The sequence below is a fragment of the Apus apus genome, chromosome 7, assembly GCF_020740795.1.
Source record: "Apus apus isolate bApuApu2 chromosome 7, bApuApu2.pri.cur, whole genome shotgun sequence".
NCBI lineage: Eukaryota > Metazoa > Chordata > Aves > Apodiformes > Apodidae > Apus > Apus apus.
Window position 1 is genome coordinate 14,247,184 of NC_067288.1, and position 26,904 is coordinate 14,274,087.

The 26,904-nt window shown below is 35.1% G+C and overlaps 1 protein-coding gene across 1 annotated transcript; it reads right to left on the reverse strand.

Annotated features, from left to right (window-relative positions):
* Positions 1 to 13: 13 nt before the first annotated feature.
* On the reverse strand, positions 14 to 26,607 carry CCDC18 (coiled-coil domain containing 18). Its single transcript, XM_051624364.1, is given in 25 exon segments — positions 14 to 149; positions 6,534 to 6,555; positions 6,557 to 6,675; positions 7,088 to 7,204; positions 8,261 to 8,360; positions 8,944 to 9,157; positions 9,898 to 10,061; positions 10,518 to 10,660; positions 11,103 to 11,270; positions 12,354 to 12,470; positions 13,442 to 13,519; positions 14,059 to 14,193; positions 14,957 to 15,088; positions 15,882 to 15,992; positions 16,788 to 17,008; positions 17,707 to 17,867; positions 17,977 to 18,080; positions 19,453 to 19,762; positions 21,264 to 21,385; positions 22,130 to 22,226; positions 24,197 to 24,325; positions 24,615 to 24,724; positions 25,585 to 25,752; positions 26,005 to 26,164; positions 26,342 to 26,607. Coding segments are annotated over 25 exon segments (3,387 nt in total). The 5' UTR covers positions 26,473 to 26,607; the 3' UTR covers positions 14 to 95.
* Positions 26,608 to 26,904: the final 297 nt, after the last annotated feature.

Here is a 26,904-nt window from a genome sequence, read left to right on the forward strand (position 1 = left end):
CCTTCTGTCAGGGATACTGTTCACACAAGTTTTAATAGACTGTTCATCACAGACATCCAGTTGTTTGATTTCAAGGGTTTTGCCCAGCCTGTGACCTACAGCTTCCTCAAGTGGCTCTTTCTTGGCCAGATTCCGCATGGTGGCATACACTGCAACACACCAGAAGCAACAGTTATCAGAAGTAAAACCTCTCTGTGGCAGTCTTGCTGAGAAGTATTAAAGAATATCCATTTTATATCTGTATCTTAAATACCAGTGACAGAACCCAGATAAAAGCTTGCAGTAGAAATGACCAATTTTCAACATATATTGTCAATGATTTCCCACAGTCTGGTTCTGAAATCTTCAAGAAGTTCAAAAGGAGAATTAAACTGCTATGGACAATAAAGAACATGCAGCATATGAAGGTAGTATTACCACCAAACCTTTAAATAATGGGTAGCAAGTTATGCTGGTGAATCATTTCTAGGTACCTGAAACCTAATTTGGGATTACAAGTATCCTTGTTTGTTTTCAAACCACCATCAACATGTTTAGTACCAGAACAACTGTGAATTGCAACTGTGAATGTCTATCTCAAGGTAGTATACAGACATTTTCAGCTATTTGTTTTCATACTGTTAGGGTTTTTTTGGTAAATTATTTAGCTCAAGTAGCTGTTTTGCTTTGATCCAGGTACAGAAATATCATTTGCTTACAAAAAGTAGTACATTTTCACTCTGTTTTATCTTCTTGACAGTAAGAGGGGGAAAACTAACATGAAACTAGTCACCAGACTGACTACAATCACCTGTTAAATCACAGAGAAAAAAACATTACTGCCTTGAAAAGTCTTGTTATAAAGATAAAATATATTGTTACCTTTAAATCTTTTCTGTTCATCTTTTGCCATTTTTACAGCTAATGCCAGTCCAATTCCTGAGGAGCAACCTGTAATGAGGACATTTCTTCTTGCCATTCTTTTCACAGGGTGGCTCAAGCAAGAGTTCTTGTTCAGAGGAGCAACAACCTAAATGTAGCTACAGTATAATGTCATTGGCCTTTAATGCTATCTCCAGCTTTCCTGAGTCAACAAATCTGAAAATGCACACCTGCACCCTGCATGATTAAGGGATAATCTCCAGCTAGGTAAAACCAGAAGCAGATGCTCCTGCATGAGTTTATAATCTGCATTATCAACATGGATGATAGTTAATACAAAACTTGATTAATCTTTCAAATGAGACATTTTCAAGCTAGATGGTATTTTTAGTAGTGAAATAACTAGTTTGCATACTGTTGGCAGGAAAAGCCTTGCCACAGTTACCCTCAGTCTGTAGTGTCAAGTGTTGATGTCTGTGGGAAGTAAATTGGAAAAAAAAAATATCTAAAAAACCAAAATCAAAACTAGTATCATGTCTGACTCAATTTTAGTTTTGCAGAAAATATTCCACCAACTCTGCATATAAACTCCAAATGAAAGAGGGACATTTGGGCTGGCAATTTGATGTAATTCACATTTAACATACAGTAACTGTAAGCATACTACATCCAGAGAGAAAATCAGTCTCTTGTGAAATTCATAAGCCATCCTGAGTGACAGAAAAACAATCACCTTAATAAGCAATTAGCATTCTGAACACCATTCAGCTAATTCCAGTGCCACTATACACAGAAAAGTGTTTTCCAAGATGCAATAACCCCATGTTAATGCAATGTGGTTAAGAAGAGTGAACTTCATGTCCCAGGATTTCCATAGGTGTAAATTCGTTAGTAACTCAAAAGAAGACTGTACAGAAACATTTAACTGATCCTAGAAAAAAGAAACTGCCCCCTTCTTTCCAAAACAAATAAATTAATTTGAACTGTGTAACAAGTGGAATAATTATCTTCACAGGCAAGCAACAAAATAGCAAGACAGCATCTAAAGTTAAAGAGAAAATGTAATTACGATTCTACTTATTTATCAGGTTTGACCCACAGTTTTATCAAAGAAATCAGTATCCAGCTACACAATTTTAGTGCAAATGCTATTTAGCTGATTCAGATATTAGGCTAATTGCTTTTGCTGCTCATGCACATTTATATTTAGTGCATATGTAGGAGGAGCAAGCGAGGCCTTATGCAACACTACGTTAGTGGAATTCCACTAGCGTTGTGATGCAACTGGAATCAGAGATTGCTTGTATTTTCCACTTGAAATTCTCATTTTAATGGCTTATATGTTCCTTTGCTTTAAAAAATTCTGTCTGAAATTTGATGCATAGGTTGCTAGCCTGCAGGCAAACTGATCTGCCTAAAAAAAGGAAAAAACGATAGCAGTTTGCTATTTTTCAATTATTACACTGATCAACTGATTTCTATTAGTATCATGTAGAGAAACAAATAGATTGATTTAAAGCACACAATATTTTTATTTCTGTAAGTCAACAGTATTTTTTTGCTACATCATGATTTTCATAATAGCAAAATAAATAATCTGAAACAGTGAAATACTTCAGAGGAGTGCATTGCAAAATGTATGCCTGCCTGGCACTTCTGCTTAAAGTAGAATGGCTGCATTTGTGGAACATGTTTGCATAAACAGTGAAAGACCTATCTACTACCCAAGGAGTTGAACACCTTTCCACCTGTAGAGCTGCTGAAATAGAACAGGTAGGTTTGTTGGCCAAGATACACTTGTAATACATAAAACACTTAACTTAGGTGTAATCTTTAAACTGTAATACATTCAAGTCTGTTCCACTGCTTTATGTCAAGTAACTTTACTAACTTTGTTTTCTGGTGTGTGAATCACATCTTATCACATGTAAATCATATTTAAATAATCAGACTCATATTTAGGCCTCATAACTATATTTGCAGTTTCTGACACCTACATAAACATGTAAGTGTTAGAAACTGGGGCCACTAGCCACTTGCACTAGCTAAACTGTGTAGTTCTTTTAGAAAACTGTAAGTAAATATGTATTAGAATGCATAGTTAAGTAATTTTAATCAGCAGTAATTTTTTGCAAGGATTTTGGTTTGGGGAAAAAAACAAACAAACTTCAAGCTTTATTGTCCTGCCCCACACTCCTTTGCATCTGAAAAATACTGCTTGGAGTAAAGCAAGCAGGTTTTACCACTGTCTATGATCAAATCAGTGTCCTATAAAATCTTACAAAAACATCAATTTGAATAAGATGTTGTGTCTGCAACATTGTATGTGTACCAGAAAAACAAACAAACCAAAAAGAGGGGAAATATTCCCAAAGAAAAGTTGTTAACAAGGTAATACCATGGTACTCTTAATTAGAAGCCAGCTGTGAAAGTACACCATTTAAAATCCTTGGAAAAAAATGACAGCTGAAATTAACACTTGCAGCTCAAGGTACTTAAAAAATTAATTTATTTCACAAAAATAGATGTTATTATATCAAGGCAATCTCAAAAAGAGTTGTAAAAATAAAAGGGTTGTCATTTGCATCAGTAGAAATAACCACATTCATTATTTACAAATACAACGTTAAAATTTCCTCTTGGAATGCACGATTATGTTGCCAGTAACAGCATTCCTGGGTTGCTGCTTGCTCAACGGGCAACATTCCTTCCTCTACAGTTCTTGCCCCTGAAACAAAATACTGGTGATCAGAACCACCCTTTATACTTCTGCACTCTATTTACCATATCCAAATCCATTCGAACCAAGATGTTACTTTTCAATATGAAGATTTCTCTTACAAATTCAAGAAAACCAGCTGCACGTCTCAAGCCCATGGCTTCTTTCTCAAATTCTGTCCCACAAACTGAAGTTATTAATGCATTTTTTTTCCACTGTTCTTGAAGTGCATTTGCTTTCTCACTGAGCATAATTTACAAATTTTTCAACATATTAGTTGTAGCAGGTAAGTAGAAAAATACTGTGCAGAATATTTTGAGACGGAATCTTCACATACAAATCCCTGTAAAAATTTTGTGCCATTTAAAGGAGCATTGGATTTTGAAATAACTCCTCTGTTTAGTTTCACTAGAACTGCATTATTGTGCTTGAGATCTTAACAACTCAAATCTCTAACAATTCAGGAAGTGTTTGTAAAAACCCTATCGACAGTATTAAGGTATCAAGTATCAAGAGGAAAAAGGCCTATGATTTCTACTAATACAAAGCGAGGAAAATCTTACCAGCATCAATGTAACATCCTGGATTTTCTACAGTATACAAGAAATAATGCAGCCAAACCCAGTGTATTTGGAGTTGAGGGTTGTTTAGTTTAATTTCTAGTGATTTAGCTTTCCCCTCTGCCCCACCTTTAAAAACATGCTTACATGCCATACCTAATTATTTGGAAGTTCATTCACAGAGAAAACCAAGCAGAAGTATTAGTTGATCAACAAAATGGTCTCTCTAGTGTATGATACACAGCAGCTCTGTTTACATTAGCCAGCACTGTGGCACAAAGGCCATATCAGCTAATATTTCATAATATCACATCTATACTATGGCTGCTGTTAATTATAAACATAGAAGTGTTTGTGTTCTATCTATTTATGTTTAGCTAGATGCTTATTCTTCAGGAAAAATGCTATAAATAGAGTACACAAACATCTGTAAGTAGCACATAATAAGCTTACAGCTAATGAGTCAAAGACTATTAGAATAACTTCTAATTATTTTTATACTATGGATACTTCTAAAAAAGCATTGTAAAAACTACTTCTTAAAAATAAGTAGATCTCTAAGCACTCTTTTTTCTTACGTCACTTAACATTTTAAAACACAATTTTATTTCTCACTTCACTAAGGAACTGTGGCCACAAAACATTAATTGGCTGTAAGTAAAATATCCCTTTTTTTTTAATAAAGGAAATTACTTCAATTTTCCAGAAAAAATTAAAAAGCCATTTTTAACATTCAATAGGTTTTCTAGTTCCTTTATTTGGAATTCCTACAACTTCTAAGGGTACTGGATTGCTGTATTGTTACAAGATCTTCACTGCAGATTAAAGGGGAGTAACAACAAAGACCAATGTAACTGAAAAAATCTGTGATCTGGTTATTTCGTGAGTCCCAAAAAGGGCAGAGTGGACCAGGACAGAAACCAACCCTATCTAGCCATTCCTTCCCTGAACTAATCTAGTTCTTGTAGTACACTACCTTCTGTGCTTATTAAGGGGAAAAAGAATAAGACAGAATGTACCCCAGGGCAAAACACACACCTCCTTCCCTTTTCCCCAGACAGATTACATTATTGAATTTTTAGAACTAGGACAGAAAGTTTCTGTGGAAGATTGGTCAGTCTGCAATATGTTACTAACAGATACAGTATTTTCTTACGTCATGTTAATACACACAATTTTTAAACAAAAGCAGCAACCATATCATGGTCTAAGTGGAGCCAGAACCTCTCTGTAATATATTTTGGATTTTACACAAAATGTTTCCAAAATCCAGTGTTTGATGTATTTCAGTACAATGAAAATAAACTTCGAATTTAACTTCCTTCACACGAAGTCTTGTAAGGAACATGACTGGACTAGGTCTATTTTCAAAGCCTTTCTTATATCTTTCTTGGGCCTCCCCCTACCTGGCATTCCTTAGCAAAAATAACAAGGCAATTTGTCTGGAAAAGGGTCTAGTCAGGAGTTGCACAGGGGCTAGCTAGGAAAGCCTTTCCTTGCTAATCAACTGCAAAGTCATAGGAAAGGCTGGAAATATGTTAATGATGTGTGTACAGAGTAGCAGCAGGCACTGTTCCTATTCTAAACTCTCATAAATAACCTTTAATTGAAAACAAGATGGATGAGCTGACTTGGCTTTAACTTGTAGTGAAAGGATCTTCATATTTAGCTGCAACACAGCCAAGGTCCCATGATCAAGAACAGATCAAGTACCTTTGGTGACTACGCAGAAAGAGAACTTTTCCAATATCTTATCCTAGGGAAAGAAGTAACACAATTGCAGCATAATCAAAATGGCAGGAGCCATTCCAGGTTTGGCATTTACCTCTAGCTGGCAAGCATCTTTGAATGAACTTAATTCTGCAGGAAGCCTGTTTATCTCAGATTGCATTTTTACTTGTAGTGACTCAATCATAACCCAAACAAAAAACTTGTATAATTCATAAAATAAAACCAGCTACTTCTCTATTCTATAGGTATGTCTCCATTAACTAAGCAAAAAAAAAAATTAAATCTCTCATGTCATTCCTAAAAGCATGCTAGAGCTTGGTGGTCTTTTGATGCAATTATTTTCACAAAATAGATACTTAAGTCATAAGAAGCTCTCATCACATACCATACTGTTTGATTTCATTTCAAGGAACACTATGTCTGTAGCCAGAACACCAGGTTACTAAAGACAATCAATATTCGAATTCCTCCACAAAGCAAACAATTAAGAGCATGCCCTTGAATCTGCAATTTTTAAATAATTACACTGGTTTAACTTTAGGGGATTAACATTCAGCAAATGCCACAATATAAAATACAACTACTCAGGGAGAATTAAGGACATTCCCACTAAAGAGACACCATGTTGTTCCTTCTAGGCAATTACCCAAGGAACATTTTACCTTTTCAAGAGCTTCTAGACCCTTGTTTTCTTTCAATTTTTTTCTTCAGCTGATTTATTTCTTGATCTCTCTGAAGCAACTCAAACTCTTTTTCACGAAGCTCATCTTTAGAATGCTGGAGTTTCTTCTCTAAGCTCTCAATCTGAACAGAAAATACAATTAAATCAGGTACTTTATGGAAATCAGAACAATTGGAAAAAATCACGAATATCATCAGTATTACCTCTGACTTGAAATTCCCTTGTAATTTTTAAATTTCATTTTTGTTTTCTCAACATTTTCCTATTAAAAGAGTGGTTTGAGAGCTACATAATATCACATAAAAATACATTTTCACTTTTATACTGGCGTATCCCTGCAAATTTATTATTTTTTTTTAGCTGACAAATGTGAAATATTTTTGCTGGTACATTATTAAGGTACTGCCTTCCCTCTCCCTACAATAAGGAACCAGTTTAAACCTGGCTATCTATTCTGTCCCAGGACCAGACTTTCCCATAGAAATAGCTGTCCTCTGTTAGGGAAACAGGGTTTTAAATTTAAGCATGAATTACCTGTTTATGGCATTCCTTAATTTCAAGCTCTGATTTCTCTATATTACACTCTAATTTAATTATTTGTTGTTCCATCTCTCCCCTATGTTGACAAACTGTCATATCCAACTGTGTAATCTAGAGGTAAAAAAGAAAAGGAAGTACTTTATTTGGAACGAGTATGCAAATTTTAAGAAGTAATATTACACAATATCACAAAGGAATTAAACTAATGCTTTGTAGTCTCAAGAATATTCTCTCAAGTAGTCAATATAAAAATGCACCCTAGCTACCTCATTTAAAAAACATGGGGCAAGCATAAAGAGAAAAGTCGAAAATTGGAGAAAAGTCCGTAACTGTATTTGGTCCTCACATACACAGAACAGAAATCTAGTTCTCATTTTAAACAGAACGTAATGAGCACCTTATTATATTAATCCATCTTGTTAAAAAGTGTCAAATTTTGCTAAGGCAAAAAATAAATCCTATTGCTTTGATGTCTTCCTGGAGCAGCTCACAGACAAGTGCAGCAAGAACATCTCAGAAGGTCTGGCCTCCTTGCAGAGTCACTTCCTTCAACAGATGTTTTTTTCAGTCCACACCCCTCTTTCTTTCTGAACCTCAAATATTCTTTGATACAAAGGCTGGTAACTCCTGCAGGAAGTAGCTAATAGAAGGCTAACTATAAGTTACAAAAGAATAGTTTTTGCATGACAGGTATCAAATCCTGAAGCCAGATCAAAAGATTGAAAATACTTCAAGTGAGCTACAAAAATTTAGTCACAACAGAGTACTGCTTCATATTTAGAGGCTGCTTTAGAGCTAATCAAATATGCTAAAGAGCAAACAAGGGAAGGAATCTATCATCTCCAAGCACACTTGAGTGCAGATATTTCTTTCATTTTAAAAAACATCAAGATGACAACAGTTATCCTGTAGCTTTGTCACTAAGGAAGAATTACAGGACAAGTTTGCACAAGGCTATCAAAACAGTTGTCTGTGGTGCCTTTGGGAGCACAACCTTTTTTTCCTGGTACCAAAAGGCTTCAGCTGGTTTTGAGGTTGACACTGTGGCTATATCAACAGTACAGTTTGGAACAGTATGTGAAGGCAATTAAACATAGCAGACCTTTTTTAAGTTATCTGCTACATAACAGAAATAATTGTCAGTAACATACTTAAAAGTTATCTGACCTGAGCTGCCCTTTGTTTCAGTTCCCAATTCCTTTCTTTCAGTGCTTGGTCCATGGCAAGAAGTTCTTGGCTTTTGTCTTCAATTTCTCCCTTGCAATACCTGAAATTCTCATGTTTAATTGCTTAATGTACATTCAGTTGCTTAGCATCAAGTTTCCAGCTTGAAAATAATGAGATTACTTACCTAAAGCCACATTACTTTGAAATGTGAATCAACTAATTGATTGCAAAAAAACAAATCCAAATGGAATAATTATGTTAACTGTATTCCAGGTGTAGATTTCCCAATAACTTCATTAATCAAGTTATTTAATCAGTTATCAGGACGTGTTTTTCAAAAAGAATAGTACAGAAGAAAGTATCAGTAATTTATGGTCAGAAAGCAACTGGACAATTTCACTATAGAAGAGAGTAATTTCTTTTACAATTATTTCACAGCTTTGGGATTCAGAAAATACTCTTAACAGATTTTAAAACAGAATTCTCAAAAAATAATTCAGCACTACTTTTAGAAATTAAAAGTAATCTGAGGAATTACTGTATTGAGCTATTTCACAATCAAAAGCCACCTAAAAATTATATAGAGCTGTTAATTATATAGAAAAGTCCATCCAAACTACTTGCTATTCCTAAGGAAAAACTAACACCACTAAGTTTTCATAATGGAAAAGATATCAGCTTACCTGAGCTCAGTTGTTAGATCCATGATAGCAATGTTCTTTTCCTCCAGAGAGGACTCTGCATTCTGTAATGTAACTTGCAATTCCTGAAGCTGTGTTACAGTAATTTTTAATTCTCCATGGGCATTCTGTAATGCAGATTCCAGTTCTGCTATTTTCTGTAATGCTTCCCTGTGGCAAGTCTCACTCTGAAGCAGCTTATCTTCTAAATCATTGACTATTTTACGCACAAAACACGAGACACAACCATTAGCAAGTCAGACTCTTTATGCAACACTGCTGCCTACTACCACTTATGGTCATAATCAATTTTCAGTATCACTATTTTTAGGAAAATCTGGAAGAAACAGTGGTGTCTGAGGTTATACAACAACCTTTTCATGGCACTTAAGTCTTTGCTGTTTTTATTCAGCTCATAATCAATTGATTTGAAATACAAGGACGTACCTAAAAACACTTGGCCAAGGAAAAAGTAGAGACAAGATAGTAACTGAATATGTAGTGCTACAAAATATGCAACTAGAATTGCCAGTAAGCCTCTGGTTTAAATGAAGAGTTAAGTTAAAATTAAATGGAGGAGGAGGGGTTGGAAAGTTTATGACTTCCATAGACTCTTTTGTGGGGTTTTAAAGAGCTAAATATTTTGTGAATAGCATATGCCTTTTAAAATCTGTGTCTTGTTTGATTACCACATTACAAATCCATATCATCAGTTTACAGGGAAAACAACTTATTTATCTCACCTGGGGTAAAGGTACATGCCACAAAAGTGAGAAATTGCAAAGGTATATTCAAAAAAAGTTTGTGGCCTTTTTTAAAAACTACAGAACTACCAAAACATTAAAAAAGAAAACATATTTTGACATGTACTTGATTATAAAACAGGGAAGAAGAAAAATGTCTAATCTAGAAATAGCACAATGAAAGGAAGTCTGAGAAACAAAACAGAAAAATTACCCTTGTTCGCCTTTTCATTGATCTCTGATCGTGCTTCTTCCAAAGTAATACCCAACTGATTTATCTGCATTGCTTTTTTTTCACCATCCTGTTTTAACTGCACTACTTCTTTTTCCATACCAGTAAGTTCATTCTTACACTGATCCATTTCCAATTTACTTTGTCTAAATCAAAGAAGCAACCAGAACAGAGTGAACCTTGTCATAACAAAAACATACGTATGTCCTTACATAGTCTAAAACAAGCATTTGTGAATAAAATAAGAATACAAAAAGTCATGTAAATTAGGCTTTTCTTGCAATCAAAATCATATTCTTTAAGACTACTAAGATCTGCTAGAATCTACTATCTAGAATTACAAGCAACTTGATATATGTTTCAATTGAACAGCATTATGAATTGCCATCCTAAGGCTAAATGCATTGCTGGGACATGTATTAATTTCATGGGAAAACCACTCCAGAAACTGAAGCCTCTGCTAGTTAGAAAGCTACCTTCTAATTTCCAGTTCATGCTCATACAGAGACTGAACTGTATGACTACACAGCTGAATATAATTTCAGACAGTGACCTTTCTTACTGTCTACCTGCAGGATATACCTCTGTTTCTCTAAACCTACCTGATTGCTCTATTAAATTCATCCACCTTCCGCCTGTTTAAATCTGCTTCCTGAGCAGCTAGGCAGAGTTTCTCTTCCACCTTTCTTAGCTCATCCTCTGCATATGCTTTCTGCTTCTGAAGCTCTTGTTCCAAACTGGACACCTGCTTAAAATGGTATTTAGAATTACTGGTACTTTTAAATGACATAAAAAAGAAATCCACATCCAACTCCCAACTGTCTTCCAACTCCCACAGTGAGATTTTAACAATGGATTTCTTTACAGTGTAAAACTGTATATAATGTAAGACTAGAACTTTGCAGTCACATTTGAAAGACAAATAGTTTGTAGTAAATATAACAAGATTAAACTTCTGCTTATTTGCAGTCTAGGATTTGATTTTCCAAGGACTTAGCCACTATGTTAACAAGAGTTCTGACAGCACAGAACCTGGTTTAGGATGAAACAAACCACTAAACATGTATCTAAAATAATAACTAGCAATTCAGCTATCAAAGAAACATTCAGATTTTAGAAGTATTGCAAAAACATGTGAAAGCATTTAATTATCTGCCTTTACGTAGACACGTCTCACCACACCGTACCTGTTTTTCAAGTTTCATTTGATTATCCTCCAGCTCTCCATTTCTAATAGTTTCTTGCTGTAACATTTGCTGCTGATGATGCAAAGCTTCTTGTAAGAGAATATTTTGTTCCCTTGTGTCCTGAATATTCTGATCTTTTAGTTTTATTTCTTCCTGTAAATAGCAAACCTGAAAACACATTTATTTTGCATTACAATAACTTTTTACTTGCATCAGTTTTTCTCTTCATTCTTAAATGAGCACACAATCACACCTATGATTCAATAAAACATCTGGCTCTGAATTTAGTTCCATTACAGTTTCAGAAGTACATAGCACATCTCAGTTTTATCACTCAGTTGTACTTTATATAAGCGAGGAAAGAAATAACTTATCAAGCCTGGTTTTTGACTTCTTCCTTTTTAAATATAGCTAAACTGGTCAGTAATATTTTAAAAACATCTAGAACAAAGATTTTCATGTCTAAATTACTGAATTAGTCGTCTTTCTGTCACTCTTCTTTATTTCTCAGAATGTCCTTGTTTTCCCTGTGAGATTTTTGTTCTCACTTGCTACCCTTGAATTTCAGACCATATCCAGTCTCTTCATATACAGTACAACAACAGATTTTAAGGCTTAGAAAATGGTAGTAAATGTCACAGGCTTATGCATAACAGACCACAGACTTCCATCCAGTTACTCCTGTACATGGTTTAGTCATCTCCAGTTGACTGAAGTCTCTCTCTCAGCAGGTAGGGCATGATATCAAAAGCATATTATGATAATTAGCTCATATGGTTAGGCATCCCCACAAATAAAAATGCATACTAATATTATTTCAACTTAATTATTTCTTGCTTTCATGTAGTAGTAGAAAGTATTATAGAACTCAGGGGCTTGAAGTAAGTCTTCTTATGCCCAGGACTTCTTCCCCATTCAGATACTTGCAACACAAATCAATTATGTGCACCTAAGTTTATATTGCAATCATGCTCTCTCAATTTTTTCCAGTATAATGCTTTCTTTCACTTAATTCTGATTTTTTTTACTTCTTTCAACAATTCATTTATCTTGCTACTTCTTTTTCCTAAGCCTATCCAGTGTTTCTTAGTTATTATTTTCCCCTTTGCCCTCACAAAATCCATACTCACTTCATACACAGAGTACCTGCTGCAAATATTTTGCCTCTTACTTCACAGAAAAACTTTCAGTTTAAATAATTCATAACACAATTCTCTACCATATGGAAAAGTTGTTAAAAAAAGCTGTTACCTCTTCAGACTTTTTTTTGAGCTGATTTTCAAATATCTCCTTATTTTCTTGTGATTGACTCAAATACAGTGCAACTTCTTTCTTACATACGTCTAGTGCTGACTCAAGTTGTCTCACCTAGTTTAATGTAACAGATTACTTAAAATTGCATGGCATGTTTTTTTATTAAATAGTCTAAAAAAAAAGTGTTAAACATCATAGTGTAATAATTTTCAAAAGCTACATTTTAATCTAAAGAATATTAAAACCAGCATGGAAGATTATTACAAGCTTCAAAACTGGAATAGTATTCAGAAATAAAAACTATTTGGGAAATTAAATTTCAATACTTTAGACTGTGTTTAAATCAGATAAGATTATCAGTTATGGGAATGTACTCCAGTATTCGTCTGTAGCTCTAATTTAAAAGCAAACATATGTCCAATACTAAATCACCAATCCACCATGTTTGATTACATATAGAATTGTATAAATAAAACTGGAATTATCATCATATGGGAAACGTGAGAATTCTTTTTCAAAAATAAAATTCAGATCTTAATACATTTCCTCTTAGAAAGCTACTAAACAGCATTTTCAGAGACAGTGCCCAAGTTCTACCAAAAAGGAAAGTAAAAGGTTTTAGTGATGTCAAGACTGGTGATCTGTTTTACCCTTTTACTATTGATTTGGATTTCAGTCATCTCTAACGAACACCTTGTAAGTCTGAACAGATAAAAATTATAATGAACCAGCCACTAGAGGTCTTAAGCCATAGTAATTAAACTTAACTGTTTGATTTCAATAGTAAAAATAGCTTTCTCATCAACAGGAACTGTGCTGACCTTAGCTGCAGGTTGGCTCATGCTTCCAATGCTACCAGTTTTCTAAACCATATCAGATTATACACCTCTCTCCCCATCCAAATAATGAGCTTTTCAAAGAGAAGTGATAAATGGATCTTAAATGGTTAATGAATTCTGAAATATTTATGAGACAAATTTCCATAAAGCAGCCTTAATATAATTTTTCTATAAAGGATAGAAATAAATACACCATTACTGCAAACTTTAAAATAATTAATTGAAAATTATCAACAGCTTACTAACTTTGTTTGTTTCTGCTGTTAACTGACTTTTCAGCATCTTCAATCCTTGATGTTTCTTGACATTTTCATTTTCAATTTCCTGTTTACACACATTTTTTACAACAAAATGTAAATATATTAACAGTAATTTAACTAATAAAAACTCACAATTAGAACAAAGAAGTGTATTTAAAACAAAACTGCTTGCATACTGTATTTGTTTTCATCGTACTCTGAAGTGAATTTGGTTCCCAACAGGTGTCACTTCATATTTTGCAGCAGCAGGAATTATTAAGAGAAATTTTAAAAATTGCCATAATAGAATTTTCTTGTTTTTCCACCTAGTGCAGCATAGATGCAATTGTATTTTGCTTTGTTTAGAGCAAGAAGCCCAAGGGGCAAACCAGAGGCATAAAGAGAATGCTGAGATAGAAAAAGAAACAAGGTAATTAAGTTTGTACAATACATAGTAGTAGATACTAGGGACTACACTAGATCCAGTCAATTACTCAAACAAGACTCAAGAGGCAAAAACATTTATCTTTCATTTCCTCCATTTTTTTCATAGGTTTATGGAATGCTTTTCAACATTACCAGTAACTTTTGTGCTTTGCATGTAAAGTCAAGAGCAAACCTTACCTCTCTGCTTTCTATCAGCAGCTCATCCAATGATTCAATGTGATGCTGTTTATGTATAATATCTTGTTGCAAAATAGATATTATTTTCTCTTGTTCAGTGAATTCTTGATGCTGCTTCTCCAGCTGAGTCTCAAGCTGTTCATAAGTAATTAATGGTTTATTATTTCAATAAGCTTTTTCAGAGAATTTGTGCATCTGAATGTCATTCAGTGCATCCTTTTTCATTCCATCACTTTAAGAATGAAACATAAATACATTCCTGCCATCAGCAATATTGCACAGTACTAAAAATATCAAGAAACTCCAAACACTTTGTATTTTTAAAGTAACAGGAGAATCAAGATAATAAGAGCAGGCAGAATGTAATTGTCATCAGTCAAGACAGTAAGATGCATATATTCGTTAGTAAAAGATTACAAGCTGCTTGAACAGCTAGAGATAGACACAGTTACATTTCTGATCACATGAAGCAACAGAATTCTTTTCTAAAGACTGAAAAACCTACAAACAGATCTCCCCGGACACAAAAGTTTATAAGGCTCAGGCTGACAGAGGTTCAACAAAGGAGAGAATATTGTTACAAGTTAACATGGTTTAAACTCCTGTAGGCAAAAAAACGATACCTTTTTTTTTTCCTAGGTGTTTAGAGGAAAGAACAAGTGTACTCCTCCTAAGTCTCTATTTCTCTTTAGTTGAGCAGAAAAGAGGATATGAATAGCAGAAGTCATGAGATAGTGTCATATTAGATGGACAACAATCTAGAATCAGGAAATACAGGAGGAATATATAACTTTTTAATTGGACATCTGCCTCAGAATTACTAAGAAGACAAATTAACTTAGTAAAAAAGTTCCCAAGTGTATCACTCATACAAAGTATCATACAAAGAAGGTCTTACTAGTTCAATTTGTTTCTCCATCTCTTTCTGCTGCTCAAAGTGAACCAACTTTGCTTTTTCAAAAGCAGAAGTTAATTGCTCATGTTCTTCGCTGATAGTTGTTTGCAACTCATGAATGAGTCTATTTTTTCCCTAGGAAACAGCAACAACAAAAAGAACTTAATAAAAATATTCAGCTGTGATATTAAACAGTGTCTTTTTGATGACTGACTTCATGCCTAAAAGTCATAAAAGAGCACCACAGAAAAAACTGAAGTTACACAGCATGTTTCATCTCAAAGGGCATCACACCTGTAACACAGGTATCAAATCCCACTAAATGCAGCCACTACACAGAGACAAGGCATCCGCCAAGGTGGACAGCTGGCACAGACTACAGCAACAAAAAGAAATTCTATGTTCACAAGGATACATGAAATCTTTAAAATACAGGTTTCTATTTGAAAGGGACCACATAAATAGATTCCTTTTCTAGCAACCTTAGGCCTCTTCCCAAAACTTAAAAATTTTGCATAGCAATACCCAGAGAGGAATTCACAGTGCTCCAAGTGGTACATCACTTTCTTCACTAACTACCATTTAGAATGTATTTTTATTCAGTGATCCAAGTATATTTCACTGAAACAAAGGGCAATGCTACAACTAATTTCAATTTTAATTTAATGTGATTTTAACTGCACATATCACAAAGAAAAAGTAACTTGTCCATAAATAAGTTATCATGATCAAAAGCAGAAAAAAGGATGTTTTATTTGAAGCAAGATTCAGTTTTTTAAAACTCCACTGTCTAAAACTTGCACAGATTGTTTAACAGATCTGAAAGTCTACCCATTTTGAACACATGGATTAATACTGTTTTAACTTAAAATTATTCTCCATTTATGTCTTTTTACATAAATGTAGTTTTTCAGTGAGAACATCTTACCATGAGTTCCTGTTCCAACTCAGTGTTTCTTGCTGTGGCAGCAGAAAAAGCAGTAGTCTTTTCTTTCAACTGTTTCTCAAGTGTGGAAATTTGAGAAGATTTCTGTGTTACCTGAGATTAAATATGGCACAAAACAGCATGAAGACAACCATTACCAATTTGTTCCAAGTATGTGTATACACTTTCTTACCAGAAATTCCATTTTAGCTACTACTATTTCCTAGTATTTTAAATTATTTGTTTGCTTGTTCATTTTTCTATGATCCATTAAACTCCATTACTTACAAAGAAGAATTCAGGACAATTTACCTCAAATTAATCCAATTAATTATTATTATCAGTGCCACATGAGCGAATTAGCTATTACAGATTTATAATATTTATGGCCATTATTAGGAAATACTGTTAATCCCATTAGGCTGGAGTTCTTTAAACACATTAGCACTAGAAAGTAAACTTAGCATTTTAACTTATTCAACCAGAGAAGAGCTAACTTAAGCTTAATTTTGTACTTTTGTGATTTCTTGGTAACTATGTTAATCTCTTGCAACTGTAGAAACATCTTATGAGGAAAAATGCAACTGATCCTTCAACATAATTTCTTAAGATAACACATTAATTCAATGATACCAGAGCAAAACGACTTGCATATTTTCCATGTAACAAATCAAAATAGTAACAGTAAAGCCCACTAACTACATCAGCTTTAAAATTAAATTTCTGACAACTAAAAAATTAAAGCTCCTATATTTAAGTTTTTTTTCTTGATCAAAAGTTTACTTCCAATTTTTCTTAAATAAGCCAGATTTTTTAACTAATATGGCAATTGCAGTTTTTCCATAATTTAACTATCTTTGCTTAAGCTAAACAAAAAGTGACATTTTTGCAGGGCTGCTAAAAACTTACTTCTCTCTCTAAGCTACTAGTGTTTGAAACCTTCTTCAATAGGTCTTCCTGTATGATTTGAAACTGACTGGCTCTCTGAGCCATACTGGTCTTCAAAGAAGAATTCTCATCATCTGCTTCTGTCAGTTTAATGTGTAACTCTTCTATCTCTTTCTGGAATCTTTGCCTCTCCTTTTCAAATTGTTTGCTGATAAGTTCCACCTGTTGACATTTTCTTCTCTCTCAAAGTAGAAGAAATAAATTTTGTATCAACTTACAAAAGAACATACAAACCAGCACTCAAGCAAATAATAATACAAACCAAAGAGGAGAAATATATAATTTAATGACAACACATTGAAATAACATAAACAGGATAGAGAAGCAAGACTGTTAATTTTTTCCCCATAATGTAACTGAAAGCTGTGACTCATGAAAACAAACAACCCAAACAAAACCCCCCAACAAATAAACTAACAACAAGAAAAAATATCATCATTATAAAGGTGTCCTGAATCAATTTCAGAGCAATCCTAATAGCAATCACAGAAGCAGTTGCAGAAATTCTGCAACAGCAAGCAACAGCAAGAAAAGAATCAAAGAAAATATGGAGAACACAGCATAACCTGCATAAAGAAAAAAGATATAGTTCTGTTTCATCACAACTCATAGCTTAGATAATGCTGAACAAGTAATTTAACTAGCAAAAGGAAGAACATTGTGCTTGGAGAACATGACAATTTCCAGAATTCCAAAGTGGGAAAATGCTCTCTGTTCAAGCACAGTATGTTTGTTAGCTCACAGAAATCTATTTAAAAAACAGTGTGTGTGTGTGTGTATATATATATATATATATATCAACACTTAAACCACACCAAAAAAAAACCTTTATTCTGTGGATTGATCAGACAGAACTGTACAGCTATTTCAGTAAGCTTACCTCCTTGACTTCTGATCAATTTGACAGGCTCTGTTTCCAGACCACACAACCTGATATTTTCTTGTCCTTCATTAACTTCAGAAAGGTGCTCAGCTCCAGTACAAGTAGTTAAGTTTGCATGAGGCTTTTGAACTTCTGCTTCCTTCATTGCCAGTTTAATGCTATTAGAAAGGAGGAGACAATTATTTAACATTCTTTCTACATACTAGTTATAATACCACCTTATTATCTGCCTGTTCTTGCCATACTTCAGTAACCAGGAAGTTATACCTTAGGTCTGCAGTCAAAGGTTTATTTGATTCACAACAAGATTCAAAGAGAGCTTCTTTCGTTGAGGAGCTGGATAGCTGGTGTTTCACATGGTGCCATTTAAACTAAAAGTTAAGGGAAAACCAAGATCAATGCAAAATCAACTTTTTTATTGCTTCACAGCATGATTAAGTCATATGTTATGCTAGCATATAAATTTTAAGACACAGACAGCAGTATATTACAAGTTTGCCTAACTTGATTAAAATTTTCTCCTTGCAAGCAAGTGCTTGCAGAGCACAGCAGGTTTATCTCACATAAGCAGAAATTCTAGGCATTAAGACTCTCTGAAACTGAGACCATTCCTTTAAATATCTTTCTACAGATAATGAAACATGAACATTTTTTGCTGTGAAAAAATAAATAAAATAAATGGAGATACTATCAGTAAGTCCATGTTTCAAACTTCTCACATTGTACTTCCTTTCAGACTTCAATTACTGCATTTAATACCATTTTTTTCCTCAAGTTACCCAGTACTTCTGAATATTGAATTAAATTACTAGAATAATGCCAGATTTTTCCAGAAAGTGTAAATGCATTTTCAAAAAAGGGCCCTAAAGCAATTGTTAAGGCTCTTCCAAATAAATGTCTAAGGTCACAACAGCCCAAAACACAACTTTTGTACAAAACTACTACATTCTCTTCAGCAGAGGTCACTTCAGTAATTCAAAAACCTTACAGAAAGCACACTTGATTTTTGTTTTCATTACAGCTACTCACATTTATACTTCAAAAATAAAGATATTTGATGCAATCTGTACTCCTGATCTCATGCGTGTCTCTAGGCCTTCCCAACTCCTCAAACAATTCCTCCAGTAACAGTTCACATCTCTGGGTTTTTAAGTGACTCTCCCAGCCAGCCAGTTTAGTGATACACTACAACAGTATAAGCTTAAAGCTCATAAGACAGGGCTCATCCTGGTAGTACAGAAGTTAATTTGCAGCCGGGGAAGATGGGCCTCCTCTTTCCCAGAAAAAAAAAAAAAAAGTTCCTACAAACATCTCTCCTCTCATTCCTCCATTGCTAAGGTTGACACATCAAGTCTGGCTGTGTGATAAAATTATTGTGCATGCAGGAAATGTTACACTGTTCTACTGAAAGGAACCTCTGTGTCATATAATAAGACACCATCATGTTTTAGAGAATATACATACATCTGAAGAATCAATACACAGAACAGAGGAACGCAAAGAGCAATTATAAATGCTTGCTGATTAATCAATTACAAAGCACCTTTTCCTTGTTCCTGAATGAGAAGAGACAAGTAAAATACTTAAATCAAGAAAACATGTCATCCAAGCATCTTGAAAACCACAGATATTTTAAGAAAACTATTTCTCTAGAACATCACAGGTTTTCCACGCAATGCCAGTTAGAATTCTTTACACAGAGACACATAATACAATTGCTAAGGATGTTATCAGTGACTGTACCTCTTCAGATGTACTTTGAGACAACTGGGAAATAATGGTTTCTAATATGTTAAGCTCTTCCTTTGAATCTTCAATTTCTTGCTGGCATAATTTCAAGTGGTTATGTTGCTGTGCATTAAGTGCTCTCAGCTCTGCATTTTCACTTATTAGAGCACTTTTTTCTTTAAGTACTATTTCTTTTTCAGCAATTTCACTCTCAAGCTCAATGATCTTCTGATCAGACTGAGTCAGCATTGATACCATTTCAGTGTTCTTTGCCTCCAGAGTCTTAATTTCTTCTTTCGTGCTACGATTCTCCTCCTTTAATTGCCTAAAAAAGTAGATGCATTTAAAAGGTATAGCTGAACCGAGAGGATATTCATAATGGAAAATACTAGCAGAACACACCATAACTATACTCTTTTACTAGTTTTCTCCCTCTCAAAATCTAGAATTGGTGAGGTGTTGCTTGATACTGTGAATATGTGGCAGCATCTGAGATTAGAACCTCTGAGGATTAGTTATGGAAAAAAAAATCAGAATATTCTAAGCAAATGCTAATAATTTTTACCTGTTAGGTACTATGGTTTCTCTGTTGTATTTCTGATACTGATCTTAAGTGTTCGCAGATGCTGGTCCTGACTTGGTTTAACTATGCGACTTGAGCAGCATGTTCACAGTAACAGTTATACCATGCAATTTCTTCTCAAATAACAGAATCACAGAATTGTCACAGTTGGAAACTCTGAGATCACCAAGTCCAACCATCAACACAAAAAACCAAACCAAAACCCCACACCCACAAAAAAATTCCACAACCTTGGCCACTGGAGAATGCCCTGAAGTGCCACATCTACACATTTCTTGAGTATCTTCAAGAAGGGTGACTCAACCACCTCCCTGGGCAGGCTGTTCCAGTGCCTGACCACACTTTCAGTATAGAAATTCTTCCTAATATCCAGTTTAAACCTCCCCTGCCACAACTTCAGGCCATTTCCTCTGGTCCTGTCATTATTTACTTGGGAGAAGAGGCCAACACCCACCTTCCTAGAGGGTGATAAGGTCTCCCCTTCGCCTCCTCTTCTCAAAACTAAACATGCCCATTTCCCTCAGCCACTCCTCATATGACTCTAGACCCTTCATGACATTGGTAGCTCTCCTCTGGACACACTCCAGCACCTCAATGTACTTCTTGTAAGTGAGGGGCCCAGAACTGCACACAGGACCTGAAGTGCGGCCTCACCAGCGCTGAGTACAGGGGCACGATCACCCCCCTACTCCTGCTGGCCATGCTATTCCTGATGCAGGCCAGGATGGTGTTGGTCTTCTTGGTCACCTGGACACACTGCTGGCTCACATTAAGCTGGCAGTCAACCAGCACCCCCAGCTCCTTCTCCACTGGGCAGCTTTCCAGCCACTCTTCCCCAAGCCTGTAGTGTTGCCTGGGGTTGTCGTGATCAAAATGCAGCAGCTGGCACTTGGCCTTATTGAACGTCATACAATTCATACAATTGGCCCATCAATCCAGCCTGTCCAGGTCCCTCTGTAGAGCCTTCCTACCCTCTAGCAGATCAACACTCCCACCCAGTTTGGTGCTGTCTGCAAGCTTACTGAGGAATGCACTCAATCCCCTCATCCAGACCACTGATAAAAGACATTGAACAAAACTGGTGCCAAAACTGAGTCCTAAGGGACACAACTGGTGACTGGCCACCAAGTAGATTTTACTCTGTTTACCACAACTCTCTGGGCTCAGGTGTTCAGCCAGTTTTTTACCCAGGAAAGAGTACACTTGTAACTGTACAGAGATTTTTTTTAAAGCTTTGTGTTACCTTAATTGCTCTTCTAGGATGTCTAGATCCTTTCTGTAGCTGACACATTTTTCATTTAGCTTCTCTTTTTCTCTTTCACAATCAGTTAATCGTTTTCCCAAGACTACTTCTTCAGCTTTAACCTTAAAAAGCAGTATTGTTTTTGTTACTGTACAACAATAATCTAAACTTCCATGGCCAACAGGCTTAAAAAAAATAATACTATAAACACTGTGCTGCTTTTTTTTTTTTTTCTTTCTTTCTTTCTGGTAACCCCACAGATAATTCAATTGCTCACTGTTGTAAAGAAAATAAAAGTTTTCTTTTTTTCTGTCACTTGGGAAAAGAGTGACGTTATTTTGGTTTAATATTTGTGGTTGGCAATCCCTTCCAAAAGAGAAGAAGTTTAATAAAATAAAAATTATCTGTCCCAAGCCTGTATTTTTTCCTCCCACAAGGCAGGAAACATTAACAATTTTGACCACTGGAGTTTGCAAGAGGACTTGATTTTCATCTTAGCCCTTGTCTAGCTCACGTTTCATTGAACAGGTTATAAAGAGGAACTCAAAGGAGTTCTTTTAAAAGGACCATATACTTTAAAAATGTAAAATTCCCAGCTGGCAAGCAAAAGTCAGAAGAAATAGCAGCAATACTAGGCTACCTCAAGGATGCACGGTGCAAAGACAGTTTAAGACTGGATAAATGAAGTTATCACCACAAACAGCTGTTCACCCAGCTCCCAACTCTCTTAGGACTTTGCCACCAACAAGCACAAACAACTGGCTCACTGGTGAACCCATTGCTATTTGCTGCCAAGCCTACTGGAAGAGGAAAAATCCTCTAGAGATTCCCAGCACAGCAAAAACAACTACAGAAAGAACTCTCACCTTCTCCAATTTTTCAGTTGTTTTCTCTTTATACTTTTTGAAAGCTCTTGTTAGATCCTCCATGTTCAACAAAGCTTCATTTCTTTGCTGTTCTACCCTGCAAAAAGCAATTTTAAAAATCACAAATTTCAGGGGCTTACATAACTACACTCTCCAGTTACCTAAAACAACTTCTAAATTAATTGCTGCAGGTAACTTCTTGTCTTCTTCCAACTTTCCAAGCCCTCTATAAAAAAAAGTTTCACATTTGGCATAAATTATTTTTAAATATAATTTTTGCATATTAACTATAAATAAAATTTCAATAAGATGAAGAATGTAAAATATTTTTAATCCCCTTCAAAAAAAGTTTGATTCAAATAATTCTCCTGTCTCTACCAGTAAAAGCCTCTTTTAGGGACTGGGTTATGAAGCAGACGACAGCAGTATTCCTTAAAATTCAAACTGCTTAAGGGGAACTATAAAATCTTTTGATACTGAAAGGAGCCCTTGTGATGGAATCATGGTGAGACCAACACTGATTAAGAAGAGAAATTATTTGGAGGATACTGGAGATATGGCATCAAAAATAGTAAAGGAGTCTGAGACGGGGATGATATAAAGTGGGCAACTGTTCAAAGCAGCAACCCAGACTATTTTCACTCTATTACTTTGTGCCTCTGCCCTTTTCTTCCTTTCCCCTGTAATTACTCACTAGGGAAGAAGTTGAAACAGGAACCCCAGGAAGGACAGCTCAGGTATGCAATCTCTTCAGGACACCCAACACAGGCACACGAGAATTACTGCTGCTCAATAACATTTGTTTCTCTTCCACTAAGGGAACTGTGGGACAGTTCCCTCATCTAAGTACAGTCTGCCCTCACAGCAGTGTTGCTCAGCTGGATGACCACTGCCTGCCCCACTTGGAGGTGGCAGAAGTATTTAGAGAAAGGGATAAAGGGATTTAAGGACAACAAACAAAAGCCTGTGCATCTAAAGCACTTCAGCTTGCTTAGCCAAAGAATAGTAAGTGGCTGTAACTAACGATTAAAAGCAAACTGTAGCAATTGTTAATACTAATCATAACACTATGTTGCCTTGAAAACCTGGCAGCAGGCAGTTTTTCTAAACTAACAAAATACTTAGATTTACAACTAGTAGCTGAGTACAGCTAGTTCCAATCACAAATGCTCTGAATGAACAGTGAACATAAGTCAACACGTTTCTTCATAGTAGTGCAAGCCCCACAGTATTTCCATTTGTCTAGCTATAGGAAGATTAGAGGTAATTTAATGGATAGATAGACAAGCCAAACAAGGGGTTTATACTCAAAAGGCTCAAGAAATGCTTCCTGAAGTTAGTAATGCAGTTAATTTTTGCTCCAGAGAATGCAGTTCAATAAATTGGGCAGGTAAGAATCCTTTTATTTATTCTAATTTCTTTATGGCATTTTGGAGGTAACAGGATTGTATATCGTAACTTGCAACAGTTGAAAGCAGTTATCTAACCCTTCCAGTACCCATGCAACCATTAGGCTAAAGGAGGCAACAGGAAAAGGAAATGGGAATGGAATTACAGCACCCTTTTCAACATCATATGAACAGGTAAGATTAAGTCTAACAAAAAAGTCTCCATTAAACTGTGCTTCTATCACTTTCCTCGCACCAGTCCCAAAAATACAGCACTCACTACTATTAATACTGAGCATTGAGCATATGCTGTACGTTACTGCAAGACAAAGTGAAAAATAATTCAGGAAAAAATAGATTCTGGACACATTTCAGCTCTCCACCACAGCACACCTATTCCAATTGGAAAAACACATGGTAAACCAGTTGCTAGCATAGTATAAATATAACAGCCTAAAACTACCAGCAAATTTTAAAATTAAAAAAGTGCCTATTTAAATAACACATATATCCACACAGATTTCCCCATTAAAAAAAAAAAAGTAACATCCTTAAAGCAGAGAAATAATTTGATTCCACAACATAAACCTCTGCCAATGGAAATAAACACTTAAAGAACAAGAAGAGAAAAACTATGCACTATTATGCCACATACAAGTTGTGACAATTATTCTGCTACCTCCTTCCTTGCTTGGTTCGCTCAACTAACTCAATTTTCAGATTTTTGTAGTCCTTTTTATATCTTCTCAACATGTCTTCTCTTTCCATTCCTCTTCTCCGGCTTTGGTCCAGTTTATCTTCTGCATCTCTAGCAAATAAAAAAGCATAATCAAAAAGTAGGAATGTTTTTGTAAAGTTTTAAGGGCACATTCATTTTTATCATACACTATAAACTAGTTTCTTTTACCAGCCTTTATTACTTTTCATTTCTTGAAGTACATTCAGGACAAAATAAAACACTTCCCTCCTCCTATACACGGCTCTGAAATAAATTTTACACAACCCACAGAGTACCAGTAATTATGTCATCCCAGAAAAGAGATTGGACTAGCAAGCAGGCCACAATAGAACACTGACTTTTAAAGTACATTTAGTACCTCAGAACTTTATCTTGAGCTGATACTTCTGCTTCCAAGTTTACAATTTGTTCTCTCAGTTTCGGAATCTTGACTAGACGTGTACCTAAAGTCGTTTCAAGATAAGAAATCTGAAATAGAAACATATTTGGGGGTTCATTAACCCTGACATATATACCTTCAGGAGAGACACATAACAGTCTGCTTGCTGAATGACACAGTGCTCTTAACCTCACTGTAGAAGATGCTTGTTCATCTACACAAACTGACCTCCCATCTTCTGCTCCTTTAACATCCTTCCAGCTCCTCAGCATCACTACAGTGTGACAAGCTGCCTAGCAGACTCATTTTTTTATGTTTATTTTGTCTCTTGCTTTTCTCAAAAAATTGATATTCTACTATTTGTTCTTTCCACACCAGTCAAACATTTTGTTTATCTGCTGATTTGTACTGCCTTGGAAACAACACTTCTCAAACAAAAAGCACTCAGCATTTATAACCATTACATATAAACCAAATAACACAGTTGTTCTGAAAAAAAACTGTACATATGAGTAGGTATTAAATCAGCACTGATTTATTCAAGACAGTATTTCTTCACTTTTTCAAAATAGAAGTATTATTCCAACTTGAAAGGTCAACATTTTCATTTCCAAGGCACACAACTACTTAAAATTTTTTCACAATTATCTTAATGTAGCTCAATCACACAAACATACAATACTAATACCTTCTTGAACTATTTTCTTTCATAATGTGTTCTTCATTACTGGCTTTACATTAAACTTTGGAACATTAATAGATATAATTCATAATTAATGCAGTAGTTTTTCTCATGAAGAAACAGATTCCCAACTATGCTGTTACAAGATTCATGCTGAATATTACGAAAAATATTGACATTTAAATATTAAATTTAGGTTAAGACTGGGGTGGATTTTTGAGTTTGGGGTTTGTTTTTCTTTCTGATTGATACATTAAAGATACATACTCTTGTTTTTGACTCCATCAGTTCAAAGTTCATTGTTTCCACTCTGTTCTTTAGGTAGTTGTTCTGAGAAGTCAAAGATGCATTCTGCTCATGAAGGGCATTCAGCTTCTCCTTAAGACGTTCATTTTCTTCCATAGTTTTATCAGAAGTTGTGAAAACTGGGTAAGACTAGACATTTTAAAAGTTTTAAATTTATAGGCACACACACGCTTGTATTTGCATATACAAGCAATCTGTACATCAATGGAAACACTGTGAAACAAACATATTTAAATCATATTATGTTTAAGACTGGTCCACTGACATAACAGCCCCATGCTAGAGCCTTCCAACTCCAAGCTCTAAAACCAAAAAAATACAAACACAGAACACACGAGAAAACCAAAGTCATAAAAATAAGTAATCAAGTACAATATTTACTTCAGATTGTCCTTGCAAATCCTGGCCAGATGTTTTATCAGCATTCTTCTTACAGCTGGAAAAGCCTTGATAGTTGCAATCAGGCTGAGCAAGGTCCTCCAGGGTGAAGTCTGCAGCCTCATCGAAGCAGCAGCGGCCATGATGTTCACTTGCACTAGTGCTAGGAGGGAGAGTGAAAAGTTGCTGCACCATCTTTTTGTTATTATTTTGAAATTGCTCCTAAAGACTAGTCAAAAGAAAAGCACAGAAGTAGCTACCTGGAGCAATCTATTACACTGAATAAGACAGATGTACTCTACAAGAGATAGGCTGTTGTTATTCCCAAACACACTCATACCTGGAAAGCTCTTCCTCTATAGTTTGTAGGTTTTTTTCAGTTCTCTTCAGCTGATTCCACAATGACTCTAAATTTGCAAGCAAGTCTTCATCATCAGCACTTCCAGAGCAAGTCCACATACTATACTCCATAGGTACTCACGCATATAACTAAAATAATATTGAATATTAAAATACCATTAAATATATGTGAATACTATTTCCAAACATACCTTTTAAGATACCCAAATAAGGTAAATAGAAAAAAGGAAGAAATACAGAAAAGGAAATACTGAAGAGTGCTTTTTGTCGTGATTTGGTTTTTTTGTTTCTTTTCCCTGAGTGGATGATTGGACTTGGTGATCTTAGAAGTGTTTTCCAACCATAAAGATTTCCAAATGTGAATTTCCAAATCTAAACATACATTTTACACACTACCTCTTCACACGTTACCTAGATTAAAATAACTCTGTACAAATTGTCTTTTTTGAGAAAGACAGTTTTGTATGCATTCATGAAGCACAAGGAAGCTTCATGAATTGCCACTTATAATAACTGGAAAATGCTGCTATACATTAGTTGCCA